This window comes from Diabrotica virgifera, chromosome 9 (assembly GCF_917563875.1).
Source record: "Diabrotica virgifera virgifera chromosome 9, PGI_DIABVI_V3a".
Classification (NCBI taxonomy): Eukaryota; Metazoa; Arthropoda; class Insecta; order Coleoptera; family Chrysomelidae; genus Diabrotica; species Diabrotica virgifera.
In genome coordinates, this window is record NC_065451.1 from 26,472,044 (window position 1) to 26,488,378 (window position 16,335).

General features: G+C 31.4%; 1 protein-coding gene across 2 annotated transcripts in view; it reads left to right on the plus strand.

Annotated features, from left to right (window-relative positions):
- LOC114332053 (lysosomal alpha-mannosidase) overlaps positions 1-16,335 on the plus strand; it is a 137,983-nt gene that overhangs the window by 20,947 nt on the left and 100,701 nt on the right. Inside the window, exons 4-5 of one of the 2 annotated variants that reach the window (XM_050660943.1) lie at positions 6,097-6,282; positions 12,306-12,511. In XM_050660943.1, coding sequence (XP_050516900.1) covers positions 6,097-6,282; positions 12,306-12,511 — 392 coding nt within the window. The remainder of the gene's footprint in view (positions 1-6,096; positions 6,283-12,305; positions 12,512-16,335) is intronic. The other variant, XM_050660945.1, reaches the window with a different exon arrangement.

The following is a 16,335-nucleotide window of genomic DNA, read 5'->3' on the forward strand; positions in this document are numbered from 1 at the left end:
TGCCTAAATTAAAATATTGTCCTATAACATCAGTAGATGTAGAACGAACTTTTTCTGTGTCCAAACACGTTTTTAGTGATAGAAGGCAAAAGTTGCTAGTTGAAAATTTTGAAAAATATTTGATTATAAATTCATACTATAATTTAGATTCTTAATTTAATTATAATATCAGTTTTTGTGTGTCATTTCATTTGTTTTTATGTGAAAAATAAATATGTATTAAACATAAATGTAGGTTGAATTTTTTAAACATAAATGTTTATATTTAATATATTGTTTTATTTTTGAGTATTTTTAATATGCATTTGCATATTTAGACAAATTTAGAAAAAATACCTGCATGTTTGTAGTAAAAGTAATGCATATATTATATGCGCATATTTTGGTAATGTTGTGTTGGATATATTCCGCTCTCTAGTAATCAATATTTTGCATTATACAGGTTGGATTAAATAAAAAAGTTTATCTTAGTTTTACAATCACGTTTATTAATACAAAAAATCTTTTACTTTAACCAATTAGATACATTGATATTACTCAGGTACTAATTACTTAAAATTAGATACACCTTGACGATCGACAAAATTAACTATTTGTAATGGGAAATAAAATTAAATAAAATCAATTTTTAATTAGAACTAGAACGATAATATAATGTTATATTTTTATTTTTATTGAAAAGTAATATGAGTATTTGTTAGAATTAAAAACAAAACCTCCGTCTTCAATTAAAAATTTATACGTCTACATTTTTTAAGAGCAAAGTCTTTTATTGCACCGTCAATGTCTATTGCATCACACACCTCTTGCTCAATAGACAAAATAGCCAAATTAGTTAGTCTAAGGGCCGGTTGTTAGAACGCTAATCAACAATGATCACTATCAAATATTTAATTACTGTCACCAAAACTGTCAATGTCATCTTTTATTGGGTTGCTGAAAACATAATTGATTATAATTATGAGATTAGTTAATCAATTAACATAAGAATTATTAACAAAATTGATTAAGTAGTTTCATAATTGTAATCAATTATGTTTTCAGCAACCCAAACAAAGTTGACATTGACAGTTGGTGACAGTAATTAATTATTTGATAATGATCATTGTTGATTAGCGTTTGAACAACCGGCCCTTAGAGTACTCATTGTGGATCTTAAACAATTTTTAATCAAGTTCAATTTTTAAAAACTCATCTCACAGCTGCAATTGCTTATAGCAACTGTGAAAAATATTCGGAACATTATTAAAATATTGGGCAGAGTATCTTCCAGCTTGGATTTAACAATAAATTTAAATAATTCAAGTGAGTCTGCATTAATCAATGTCGTTGCCTGTAGCAGCCTGTAGCCTGTAGCAGCAGCGAAAGTCCGCAGTGGAAGTTTTTCCAGCTTGAAACCCTGCTCGTCAACTTCGTCAGATGTGTAGTCTAGGTCTAGATTACATTCAGTGTGGTCTGGATCTAATAATATACCCGGGCGGCGTTAGATAAACAAACGTATCCGATGAATTCTGTAGCTGTTGAGAACGCTCACGAATTTCTACAATAACTCTATCTAACGAAGCAAACAGCCTTCGTCTCAACTCATTTTCACAAGGCAAGCTAGCACCTCTAGTTCCGTCATCAAAAATATGCTTTCTTGTTATGCGCCTCCGAGGTTTTATGGAAATTCCAAGTTCTTCACACATATTTTTGCATAACCTACAGCGCCATTTGCCCATTCCTCTCTTTTCTCTGTCAATATCATCTGCAAAGCATTTACTTTCTGAGCGCACAATCTTATGTCAGCTCCCCTTGTTTGTAAATATTTTTGTGCATCATTCACTTCATGTAGCACAGGTTGCCACAGACCCAAAAAACAAAGAAAGGAAAATGACTGCATCGAAACTAGTAAAACACCTGCATCTGTCCTAGTGTTTAAGCTTTCACCTGCCTCTGTCAGTTTTTCCAAAGTGACGAGAATGTCTTTGCAATTATTGACATTTACGGCATCGCCTCTTGCACTCCACCGTGTGTCTTGAATCTTTCTTTTGCCTGTAGTTGCTATCAACGATGTGTCGATGAGGAACAAAAGAATAGCAACGTTCTAAAGTGCCGAAAAAAGTTGTGCTGATTGTTAGTCATAAACGGGGAATTTCCACAAGTCAGTATATATGTTGTTGCCAGTCGCTACAAAATATCATTCAAAGAAAAGGAATTCCCCGAATTCGTCACAAAATAACTAATGAAAAAATCCTTGCCTCTTTCAATCGGTTCAAATTTGTAGTTGCGATAAAAATATAAAATGGTTCAAATATTTGTAAAATATTTTTATTATTTATTGTTAAATTTTGAGGCCTTATAAAAAGTGCCGCCCGGGGCCCTGCGGCCCCTACTACGCTACGCCACTGTTTTTCATCTCATTCGCCAGTTTATGCGTTTTCCCTGCTCTTAACAAAGTCTTAATATTCCATGTTCCTATTCTTATCCTGTTATTTTCGTTCCTGATTTTTATCATTTGCTGAATTATTTCCTAGTTTTTTGGAGTATTGTTTAGATTTGTTATTTTTGCTATATTATTTTCCGTGCTTGGGCTTCCCATGGGAGATCTTTGGCTAAATTTCCTAGCATTATTTTTGTTTTTCTGTGTTCGGAGACTCAGATCAAGGCACAGAGACTCAGATGGATGGGACATATAGAACGGAGAAATCCAGAAGCCGTCATCAAGAAAATTTCCAAATGGAGACCTTTATCAGGCAGACCACGAGGAAGACCCAAAACTAGATGGGAGAACCAGATAGTCGAGGACCTTAAGAAGATGGGAGTTAGAGAATGGGTAACCATAAGCAAAGACAGGAACGAATGGAGAAAATTGTAGAAGATGCCAAGTCACACAACCAATTGTAAAATCAAAATGTTAATGAGGATTGATTGACCGCGACAAACGAATCGGAAGAGCCCAAAGAGGGCGGCAATCACTCCGCTAGGAGTGTAGATGCCATGATGATGATGATGATGACTCTATTTTCTTATTTAAATGTCAACTTTTAATTCAATAATTTACAAAACTGCAAAAGATGCGTTGTATTTATAGGTTAAGAAGGACGAAAAGAGAACTAACAAAATTTAACAATTTTTAACTAATTGACAAAATGTAACTAAAAGAGAACGAAAAATGTAGAAGACAGCAGATGAAAGGGTTTTCAAATACCTTTCAAACGGGTATTTGTAAATTAAAATCCATTTAGTATATTCGAAGATATATAAATATACACCGTTTTTTAGGCGTCAACGCCCTTCCGGTAGGGATCTATGGAGGAGTGTCACCGAGCCGCAAGCCCTTATCCCTTGCCGTACTGCTCCTCCATAGGCCGATCAGACACCAGCTTATTCCAGACCAAGTCGTAGATTCTTTTTAGAATTTTAGAGTACGACGTCAGCCTTTTTATTTTTCTATTCACCGGGCTGGGGCATGAACCTCGATCGCCTCGACCGCATATCCACTATAGCAGCGATATTCAACCTTTTTCTTTTCTGGGCCACATAGAAGCTATTGCCACAGCTTGCGGGCCGCAATCAAGATGAAGTAGTATACAGGGTGTTTCATTGGGAAACGGAAATACTTGAATGGTGAATATAGGTAAATGAGGCGGTTCTAGACATACTAAATTTATTGCTTATCCGGCTTTATAACCGAGTTACAGGGTGTTTTATCGATTTTCCCCTTTATTTCTGGAACCATAACTTTAGAACCACCCTGTATATTTTTTTTATATTTGGATACATATTATGTTACATTTAGAACCCAAACCACCTAACTACTCTACTAATAGTACTAATCACAAGAAAAAACCAGGTCCGGATTAAACAAAATTATAAATCCACTGTGGCCTTGAAATAACATCCTGTATGTATATTGAAATTTTCAAAACCCCTTTGCACATTTGAAAAGAGCTTTAATGGAGCTTCCATTTTTTGCGCAGACAATTCAATGACTTTGATTTTGAAATTATGTCGACACTTTTAAGAACTCAAACTTTCAAAACAAAAATTTTGAAATAATTTCAAAATTAATGTCATTAAATTATCTGTGCAAAAAATTGAAGCACGCAATTAAACTTAGTTTTTTGTGCTCTTTTCAAATGTGCAGACGAACTTTAAAAATTTTAATATACAGGGTGTTGTTTCAAGGTCACAATTATTTTAATTTTTGAAGTTATACTTCTTTACGCGCGATATGAGGGTGAATTTTTATATGTTAAAACCTACGATCCGGGCGCATGCGCATTATAACTTTGTTCTGATTGGATGATCAAATGACATGTCAAAAATTATTCAATATGTCTGCTGTGGCAAAGCTGTGGTTTGATTATTTTTGGTTGTTGCGCTTTGAAATTTGTGTGAAAAGAAACAACAAACAAAAGTTAGTTAATAGTTATACTGCCTTTTTAAATAGTTTTCATAATATCTATTTTTGAACTTTTGGACTATTTTGGACAAGGAAAACTCATTCTAATTTGGTAAGTAGTTTTTATTATAATCATATTGTAATTATACATTTGGATTAGGTTGGAATAAATTTATTATCTCAAGAATGGGGATTTTAGAGAGAAATCCGAAATTAGGTCCGATTTTTATTTTTAAATTATGATTTTTTGGCGTAGATTTATTTATCTAGTAGGTATGTAATGCTTTGATTTACAAGTTTTTATTTTTTTATGCATTTTATGATTGTAAGTATATTTATTATATAATTTTTTTTTCAGAAAATGCGTATTTAAAATTTTTACCAACAATTATTATCGTTCAGAAATCATTTTTTCTTTGTGGCATTTTTCAATGTGTTTGTGTGCGTTTTATTCTTTTATTTTTCTAAATTTTTGGTATTGTCTTAATAAAAATTTTTGGAAAGTAGTAAGTATTAAAATTAGTTTAATATTTAAATAAAATATAAATAAACTGTTTAAAGTACATTATATCAATTTCGTTAAAATCACATAATATGTAATAGAAGTATAACTTCTTACGTGCGTACAAAGTACACACACATTTTTTTTTGTTAATCCGGACTTGAATTTTTCTTGTGATTACTAAATGGGCCGTTGCAATGTAGTAAATAAGTATTGATTATTTTTAAAATGAGTATTTGTTTATTAACTTTAATAATTTATTATTAAAAGTTAATAGTGCCCTGCTTTTTAATCAGAGTTCTTAAAAATTTCAATATAATTTAAAATTAAAGTCATAAAAACACGTGAAATTTGACAAATAATTTGATCACAGGGCCCTTTAGTTAGCCTTCAAGCCGCATAAAAAACGCTAGAGGGCCGCATGCTGCCCGCGGGCCGCAGGTTGAGTATCACTGCACTATAGATTTGTCAATCGTGCGCCTCAGTCCGCTTGGCTAAGCTGATCGAAGATACAGCTGTTTAAAAATAGCCATTATTTCGAAAATATCATTTTTTTTCATTTGCAAACTGATAGTACTTTGGCCGACAATCTCAAATTACCTAAAAATTTAGGCGAATATATAATGTATGTAAAAATTTCTACTTACTCGATTTATTTGTTCAAGCCATTAACTATTTTTTTTTGAACCGCCTACTGATTTTTCTCGTCTGTTTAATTATTCTACAATACTAAAACTCAACGAATTATTATAAAAGATAACAAAACATAAATTTTAAGCGCTTAAGCAAGCCTTTAGGAAGTCGAGAACCAAAGGTATGGCAGTTTTATTGTTAATTTTAATCTGACGTAAAAAATACGTGAACGCTAGTACTGCTGGCAATAAACTATATTGGCATTATAGTGCAATAAACTATGCGTCACTGCATAAACTCACCTTAGGAGGTTTAAATAACGGATGCATTTATTTGATACGTCAGATTAATTGTAAAATTAAAACTGCCATATCTCGACCACCTAAAGGCTTGGTTAAACGCTTAAAATTTAGATTTTGTTATGTATTTTAATAATTCGTTAAGTTCTAATACTGTACAATATTCAAGCACATGAGAGAAATCATTAACATCAACATGTGTTGGCTTCCTTATGAAGCAAAATTTTTATTTTTACTTGGTAGAAAGAATATTCATTAAACATACATATTTGTAGATACATACAAGTTGAGACAGCCTTTTTCTGGAAATGGTGGCAAATCCAACCGGAAAACAAAAGAGAGTTGTTCAAAAAATTCGTTGACAATGGGCAGATTGAAATGGTTGGAGGAGCATGGTCAATGAACGACGAAGCCTGCGTTAACTATCAATCAACTATCAACCAATTTACATGGGGTCTAAGGTAATTTTGATCCACAGGTCAACAAAAAAAAATTCTTAATCTGTTATTTAGTAAAAAATATTTTCTGTTTCTATATATCGAAGATTTAGCAGAAACTCCATAAATAATAAATAAAGTTTGCTTTTGTACCTTTAGATAATGAAAGATAAATATACGGTGTTTTGGCAGATTTTTGAGGAACCGTTGCATTTTATATGCCAGATAGGGGAAAGGGGGGACTGTGGGTGTGAAGCGAGAAGTGGCAGACTGACATGGTAGTGTGCGCGTGAGCATTGCAATAGAAATATTTTATGTGTCGTGAGGCCTAAAAATGTCTTCCAAAAAGTGTAAAAATAACGTGGACTCTTTATGCTATATTTGTGGCGAATTCATTAATTCTGCTTCCTGCTTCCTTTGGCTAATTCTGTAATGCCCAAAGAAAATTACGAGAGCGTTAAAACAGTTTTAAAATATGAAGCGTACGTCTGGCCAGTGATAAGGAATTTCAAAATGGTTAGTTTTTTGGTACGAATGCAAGGCTGATACACTAAATATTCATATTACCTTTGCTTATGGGATAGTAGAGCCGATGTACTTCACTACAAGCAGAACTCATGCTCTCATCGGAGCGAGTTTCAAATGGGGAGCCCCTTCATGCTTTAATGTCTCAACTGCACATAAAATTAAGTCTCATTAAGCAAAAGACTAAGTTTTTCAACCTAATAAAAATATTTGTAAAATAAAATATTTTTAAAAGATTTTTAATTGAAAAACTTATTAGTCCATTTCCCTGGTGACACCTCCAAGGCTTCTACAATATGCAAGCCAAGTGGATGCTGCAGTGAAGACAAAATGGAAGGAATTCTACACTATGCAATTCACAACCCCCGTCTGCAGCTTGGTAAAGTTCCAACGGAAAATGGACCTAGTTACTTTATAGCAGTAATACTAATATAAAAATAAAAATGTATACCATTTTTATTCAGTTGCAATGCGAAGCCAAAACCGTCTTAATTTTTACTTAGATTAGAGAGTGCAGCCATCACTCTTATAGTCTGTTCGCTAAACTCAGACGCAACTTTCTAGATATTTTAGTCGGTAATTTTGCCAATTTTAGCAAAATGGGCAAAAAATAATTTTTAAATAGTTAATAATCACTAAATATTTAGTAATTTTGCCAATTTTTGCAAAATTGGCAAAAAACAAAAAAAAATATCGACTAAAATATCTAGCCAGTTGCGTCTGAGTTTAGCGAACCGACTTTATCGACGATTTCACCTCTTGTTAGAGGCTCTTCAGAGAATGCATAGTCTGCTTCCTCTAATCAGGTAAAAAATTTTCGACATATTAGTCCCCCATTGCAACTGACGTGAAGGAAGTAGGTGCGTAGCGGCATCTGCTAAATGAAAGACTAAGTTTTTCAATCTAATAATTATGAAAAAACCTTTTTTGTTCCGTTTTGCAGTTACAAAGTATCACTACCTCCTTATAGTGCTACAACAATTAAAAACACGAAAGGAAATATAATTATAAAATCAAGTAACAATATAAAATTCTTGGAGTAAAAATCGACTCTCATTTAAGATTGGATGCCCACATAGATCAAATAACAAAGTGTTTGAGAGCCTTGGTTCCAAAGTTCAAATTTCTCAAATCTAAAATAGATGTAAAATATTTAAAAATATTATATTATGCACTAGTTGAATCTAGAATTAGATATGGAATACTTGGGTGGGGCGGTGTACAAAAAACTTATTTAAAGAAAGTCGACATCTTACAAAAAAAAATATTGAAAATAATAACTAACAAAAAAATGACATACCCGTCTCATTTATTATTCTGTGATACTAACGTAATGGATACGAGGCAACTTTATATGTATTCCCTGGTATTATACACATACAACCATAAACATATCCTTCATACATTACCTCATCACTATGAGACTCGCACTAAAACCAACCAACACGTACAATTTTGGGAAATATTAAAAAATCAATAGGACAGAGATCTGCCATGTATCTTGCTCCAAAAGTATTTAATCACTTGCCGAACATATACAAGATATATTTTAATACTCTTAATTCATTAAGTATGGTAAAATCTATATTCAAAAAGTATGTATTGAACCTTGATCGTAATATTGTACATAAGTTATTTGATTGACTTAAAAGTGAATGAAATTTAAAAAAAATAAAAAAATGATAAAAAAAAAAGAATGTTTGCAATACAGTGGTTTGTTAAATTTACCCAGTTCCTTTATTTATAATATAAAAAAATAAAAGAAAATAAATAAATACATGTAAGATAATAGAATGTTTGTACCTTGGCATTTAGTATACACATACTATATTCAATAACTAAACATTGTCACACACTATCCCCGTGTTCGACCAATAGGTTTTAACGGGTAGTGAGTAAATGTTTCTTTATTTTCCAGGATTAACATGTAAAGTTAAAATGTAGAATGTAATAATGTAAAACGTAGAATATAAAGTTAAAATGTATGTATTTAATTCTTGTACTGTGAAATTAATAAACATTATTATTATTATTATAAAAAAAAATAAAAATATTTGTAAAATAAAATATTTTTAAAAGATTTTTAACTGAAAAACTTATTAGTCCATTTCCCTGGTGACACCTCCAAGGCTTCTACAATATGCAAGCCAAATGGATGCTGCAGTGAAGACAAAAGGGAAGGAATTCTACACTATCCAATTCACAATTCACATTTGTCTTCACTGCAGCATCCATTTGGCTTGCATATTGTAGAAGCCTTGGGGGTGTCACCAGGGAAATGGACTAATAAGTTTTTCAATTAAAAATCTTTTAAAAATATTTTATTTTACAAATATTTTTATTAGATTGAAAAACTTAGTCTTTCATTTAGCAGATGCCCTACGTACCTACTACCTTCACGTCAGTTGCAATGGGGGACTAATATGTCGAAACATTTTTACCAGGATTAGAGAAAGCAGCCTATGCATTCTCTGAAGAGCCTCTAACAAGAGGTGAAATTGTCGATAAGAGTGCTGGCTGCACTCTCTAATCTAAGTAAAAATTAAGACGGTTTTTGGCTTCGCATTGCAACTGAATAAAAAATGGTATACATTTTTATTCTCACTAAGCAGTTCGTAAAGGCTCTTCGTCAAGATTCTGAGGCTTTTCAATTTTTAAAACAGTTTTTCCGGAACTGTCTTATTTTTAATATGCTTGACAGCTTCAAAGTCATGGGTTGCAAGATGTCTCTTAAAGTACACATGATACATGCTCACTTGGATCAATTTAAAGACAACTTGGGTGCATATTCAAAAAACAAGGGTAACGTTTTCAACAATATTTAATGAACTTAGAACAACGGTATCAAATTGGTTGCTTGAGACACTCTGCATCCGCTCCAGCCAGACCGGCATTTTTGTATTAGTCTGGGCAGGTTATCGGATAATAGGCCATTTTTGGGAAAAGTTATTTACCAGCAATTTTATTGCTGGAATCGAATCTTATGACTGTATATATTAATAATCTAGGTATGCAAAATCCGCAGATAGTGTGCTACTTTTTTTATAAACAAAATGGTTCCCGAAAATCGTGTTTTTTCCAATTTTTGATCTATAACTCTAAAGATTTTAACTTTACACCAAAAATACTCAAATAAAAATTCACCGTAATTAAATTCTGCATAGAGTCGTGTTTTTCCCGATTTACTTCGATGACAATATTCCTCGGAATATCTCCAACAAAATCTTTCATTTTCAACTAAAATTTTAGATAAGTAATTGTTTATCAATAATTAAATAACTTGGTAATATAAAAGCAGTTTTCGTATAGATTATAATTTTAGAAGCCGATGGAAATTTAATGAACAGTTTAGCAACAATAATTTAATTGTTAATTAAAAAATTACGGTCGCTATAATATTCACAATAATTACGATCCATAAGAATAACTATGATTTTTGTATAAAAAGACACTGTACCTATCTAATGAAATTGGACTATTTAAGCGGCCTCAGGAATATTGTAAAATTATAAACAATTTTTTGGCTTACAAATAGAATATCTTGGGAAATGTTAAATTAAATTAAATCATAAAAATGGTATTGAAAAAAAAAACGGCAGGACGCTTCTTTTAAAAGAAAAAACGTTTAATTGTGATGAGTGGTTCCTGAGACACAACCGGTCAAATTTGACCGGCATTTACGGCAAAGATATAAACAATAGGATCATAGTTTTTGAACCATCACCTTTTTATTTTTGTGCTTTTTCTCCACGCCAATTTTCATATCTGTAAAACACTCATAACATAATATATTATTATTATATAAACTATCGATATTACGAGTGAAAATTGACAAAAATGGCAAAATTCCAATAAAAAATTAGGTTGGAGAAAATGTAATCTCAAAGTTCAAAATCGATATACGTTAAAAAAAATGCATTTTCTCGGCTTCCCAGGGAGCAATATTCTTCATTCTTTTTTTGTTCCCAAGTAACTCGAATAAAAGCCATCTAACTAACGCATTATTAAATGTCAAAGTTGCTTTGGTTTTGTTATAATAAATTAATTTATTTATTATAACAAAAATTTTTAATTTATTTAAATAAAGATGGTTTAAATAATTATACAGCTTTCAAATGAGAATATTTGTATTTTTAACGTTAAAAGGTACACTTGTAGTAAGTTTGTCTAAAAAAAGTCTACAACTGGAAAAATATGTAGTTTTCTTTTCTTATAAATAAATATATCTATTATAACAAAACAAAAACAAGCTTATCATTTAATAATGCATTAGTTAGATGGCTCTACTCGAGTTACTTGGAAACAAAAAAGAATGAAGAAAATTGCGCCATGGGAAGCCAAGAAAATCCATTTTTTTAACGTATACCGATTTCGAACTTAGATTACATTTTCTTCAACCTAATGTTTGATTGGAATTTTGCTATTTTTTGCAATTTTCACTCGTAATATCGATAGTTTTTATTATAATAATATATGTTATGAGCATTTTAAAGATATGTAAATTGGTGTGCATTATAAACTATGATCCTATTGTTTATATCTTTGCCGTAAATGCCGGTCAACTTTGACCGGTTGTATCTCAGGAACCATTTATCACAGTTAAACGTTTTTTCTTTTAGAAGAAGCGTCTTGCCGCTTTTTTCCCAACACCGTTTTCATGATTTAATTTAATTTAATATTTTTCGAGATATTCTATTTGTTTATAAGCCAAAAAATTGTTTATGATTTCAAAATATTCCTGAGGCCGCCTAAATAGTCCAATTTTAATTCTGTAAAGTACATTAGATAGGTACAATGTCTTTTTATACAAAAATCATAGTTATTCTTATGGATCATAATTATTATTGTGGTTATTATAGCGACCGTCAATAATTTTTAATTATCAATTCAATTGTTGCTAAACTGTTCATTAAATTTCCATCGGCTTCTGGAATTATAATCTATGAAAAGAGCTTTTATATTACCAAGTTATTTATTTATTATTAATTATTTATATGGGAAATAAGCCACAATTAAAATGAAAAAAATAATTTTATTAACGTTTCGACGCCCAAATCGGGTGCCGTTGTCATTTATTTATTGTTAAACAATTACTTATCTAAAATTTTAGTTGAAAATTAAAGATTTTGTTGGAAAAACCCGCATTTTTGGGGGAAAATTTTCGTGGAAGTAAATCGGGAAAACACGTCTCTATGCAGAATTTAATTACGGTGAATTTTTATTTGAGTGTTTTTGGTGTTTTAAAATCTTTGGAGTTACAGAGCAAAAATTGAACGGCAACATTTTGTTTATAAAAAAAGGAGCATACTATCTACGGACTTTGCATACCTATATTAATAATATATACAGTTATAAGTTTCGATTCTAGCAATAAAATTGCTGGTAAATAACGTTTGATTGTATTTTGCTAATTAGTCCAGAGCATATTAGATTATCATGGAAGAGTTACCTGAAAAATTTTCAGTTTGCCTCAAATACCCGCCAAAAATATCTAATATGTAGCTATCGTGCTATTATTTCAGGCTACTCAACGATACTTTAGGTGAATGTGGACGTCCCAAGGTTGGATGGCAAATAGATCCGTTTGGCCATAGCAGAGAGCAAGCCTCGTTATTTAAACAAATGGGATATGATGCCATATTCTTTACACGTCTAAGCCAAGATGATAGATTGGCTAGAAAACATACACAAGATTTGGAGTTCCTGTGGACGAGCAATGATAATTTTGGTAATAGTTTTTCTTTTAATAATGAATAGACTTAGGCAAATATGCAAATTGCATATTTTGCATATTATGCATAAACAATGCAAAAATGTTCAATTTTGCATATTTTTATATAAGTGTGCATAAAGTGCATATAGTTTGAAATTTTGATTGTAACTCTTTTTATGTTCATGTAACAAATAACTTGGAAATCTCAATATTTCATATTGTTTTCTCTTGGTATTTAAATTTTTGGTATCGGAATGTATGTAGTAACTAATAAAAGATTTATATTCTTATACTTAGTTTTGTTACGTTTTGTCCTTGACGCAAGGGTTCCAAAATCTGCCAGTTTATATCTCTAGGTAAAAATTATTATGTTGACGGTGCATTTCACTTTTGTTGTAAAATAAGCCGTGAACCCGTGTCTTTGTAATTGTTAATGATTATTGTGCTTTGAAAATGCCGAAAATGAACAGTTCAGTGTCATTAATAAAATCAAACTACACTGTGCGTCAAAAAGAAAAGGGGCGGCCCATAAAATTAGTCATTTTTGATGTCTCGAATTTCCTAAATCTGTTGTATGATTCAAGTAATTTTCTTAAAATTTTATAGCCTTGTTATTTAGCAATATCGTTGTAATAATGTTGTTGCTAAACAGATACATTTTCATTGTATACTGGGTGGACCAATCAAACCGTGTTTTTTTCTCAAAGTTCGTAACACTCTGTGGAATATTCTAGCATTTATAAAATATTGAAATTAAAACCCAACTGTAGCCTCAGGTTTTCTTAACAATCCTTTTTTATTCTTCATTCGCTTATGTTGGATAATAAAAAATTTAGGGTACTTTAACAACTAACTTCAGAAAACTATTACCCAATTAGCATCCTCCAAATTATCATTGTTAGACAGTACCTACATGTTTAATAAAAGAATTTGAAACATTGTATCAAAACGTTAAAAGTAATACATATTTTCCATGATGAATATTTGGAAAGAAAATTTTCCAAAAATTTAAAGCAACCATGGGAAAAAACAGTGGTTAGCAGGTTCTTTCTGTAGTGGTTCTAGTATTAGCTGGGACATTTTCCGAACCACTTAATTTAGAACCAACTATAGTATTATTGTATATTTGAAAAATGCCCGTTACATCAGTCTTAACTGGGACATTTTCCGAACCACTTAATTTAGAACCAACTATTATCTTAAATTGGAAAAATTCCCCAGTTACCTAATCAGTTGATGTCGAAAGAAGTGTTTCTTTGTAGTCAGATTAGAAAATTTTGAAGATCATTTGATAATATTTATTGTTACCACAATTCAAAATAATATAATTTATTTGTTAAATTGCTTAAATATTTAATTACATTATCCAAAAGTATGCATGTTTATCTAGAAAATATGCATGTAATCAAAAAATATTTACAGTATCTTCACATGTTTTCTTAACATGTACCTATGTATTTTACAAACTAAGCTTAATAAGTTAACTTCATATGTTAAGAAAACATGTGAAGATACTGTAAATATTTTTTGATTACATGCATATTTTCTAGATAAACATGCATATTTTTGGATAAAATATTGCATATTTATGCGCATATTTCATACCTTTTTATTTGCATATTTGCCTAAGTCTAATAATGAAATTTAAAACGTACTAAGTAGTATTTTAACACATATGAGGCAAAAGATAACATATTCTTTCCAGTTTATGAAAAAAGTAGGATTCGAGTGTGCTTTATACGTAAGTTCAGCATTTCATCCCTCTATTAGAAGACGTTTCGTATACGAATCAGTACAAAATAATAGTTTGTTATTTCATTATTTCGAATATTTTCTCTCTCATACACCGACTATAATACTGCGCATAGACGCCATCCCCCACCGACACCTTCAGAATCTGTGCACTGTACATACATGTAAAAGAACAAGGTTTGGCGCAAGCGTTACAATTTTGAATTGTATAGATAGGCGTTTTGGAGAATCTGCGAATCTGAGACAAGCGACAATTTACGGAGCTGTAAGAGCAGTAAAATGAAGCGCGATCAACGCGAAATGGGTCCCACCGTGAGTGTAGTGGATGGCCAGATTGAGCTGTAAATCCTGGTCAGGTCATCCACTACGCTCACCGTGGGACCCATTTTCGCGCTTCATCGCGACCGCGATGATCGGCATTTTAATATTTGCGTGTATTCAAATGGCTCAGCGCGATATGCTACGATTCCGTAAAGGAGGCGCTGAGCCATTTGAATACACAAAAACATTAAAATGCGGATCGTCGCGGTCCGTTCCGTAGTGGGCTGTTCCGTATAAGTGGGCGCCGGCCTTTAATGTAGCACGCCTTAGATGGATAGGGCATGTAATCAGGCGAGAGGAAGAGGCCATAGTCAGAAAAGTTTTTGAAAAAGACTGTAAGACTTGTACACACTTCTAAGTAGGTCAAAACGGCAAACAGGTGTATGTTCTCAAAAAAACCTTTGATAGTGTGTAAAAAAAGTTTTATTATCAGCTAAGTACTTTCAACACATAACGTGCCATCATCAGAGCTTCGTCCTCTTATAAAACCTTCATCGAAGAGCAATTGCTAAACGACACAATAAGAAACATGGATACTGGGCAAAAGCCACAGATATCGGGTATAACAACCCCTTAAAATGAATAAATTCACATCTAAATTATTTTTTATTTTAAAAAGACAATTTTAAAAAGACAATGTTATCTTCCTCAGCTTTTTACGCGAGCTCAAAATGGTTTGACTCGCCATGGTGTCTTTTTAAAATAAAAAAAGAATGTGTGTGTGTACTTTGTATGCACGTAAGAAGTTATACTTATATTATTATGATTTAAACGAAATTAATATACTTAACAGGTTATTTTATTTTATTAAAATATTAAATTAACTTTCTTTACCTACCACTTTTAAATTTTTTTTATTAAAATGATACCAAAAATATATATAAAAAAAATGAATCGTCCGGGATTTGAACCCGGGACCTCTTGATCTCCGGTCACACGCTCTACCACTGAGCTATATCCCTTTTGCTTTGACAGGTTACAAGATTTCTCATACATACTGACAAATTTAGTAGGCCGAGTGAATATACAAAATACTTTAAATATATATACTTACTATTATTATAAAATATCTTATTCCCGAGGAAGACAAATCCAAAGACACAAAAATTATAATAAATAATACATTTACTAAGAACACTAATATATCCTTTTATACAGGGTGTCTGCGTAACTTTGCACCATATGGGAAACTTTTTTAATATCAATTTTACGAAAAAAAGTCATTCTTTATAAAGTGCTCTGCATAGTCTAAAACCTAAGGTGCAATCATCAGATATCAAATTTTGTCAACAGTATACGAGGTATGTCAAAAAATATTAATTTCGCTCAAGAGCAAACTACCTTTATATTTCAAAATACCAAAAAAATTTATTATGAAAAGTTATTTGTAATTAAAAACCATATTCAAATATACAATAACAGCCATCTACGAGAAAAAAAATTTCTGAGATTTTCCTAAATTACTGATTCCGAACATCATTTTTATTTATTAGACCTGTAATAACTCTTTTATTAATAATTTTAGGAAAAAAAAAGGTATTCTTCATAAAAATCTGTGCATGGTCTAAACCTCAAGATGCAACCATCAGTTATCCAAGTTTGTTAATTTTATACGAGGTGTATCAAATAATATGAATTTAGAAAGAATTCTTTCTATATTCTTTCTAAATTCATATTATTTGACACACCTCGTATAAAATTAACAAACTTGGAAAACTGATAGTTTTATCTTGAGGTTTAGACCATGCACAGATTTTTATGAAGAA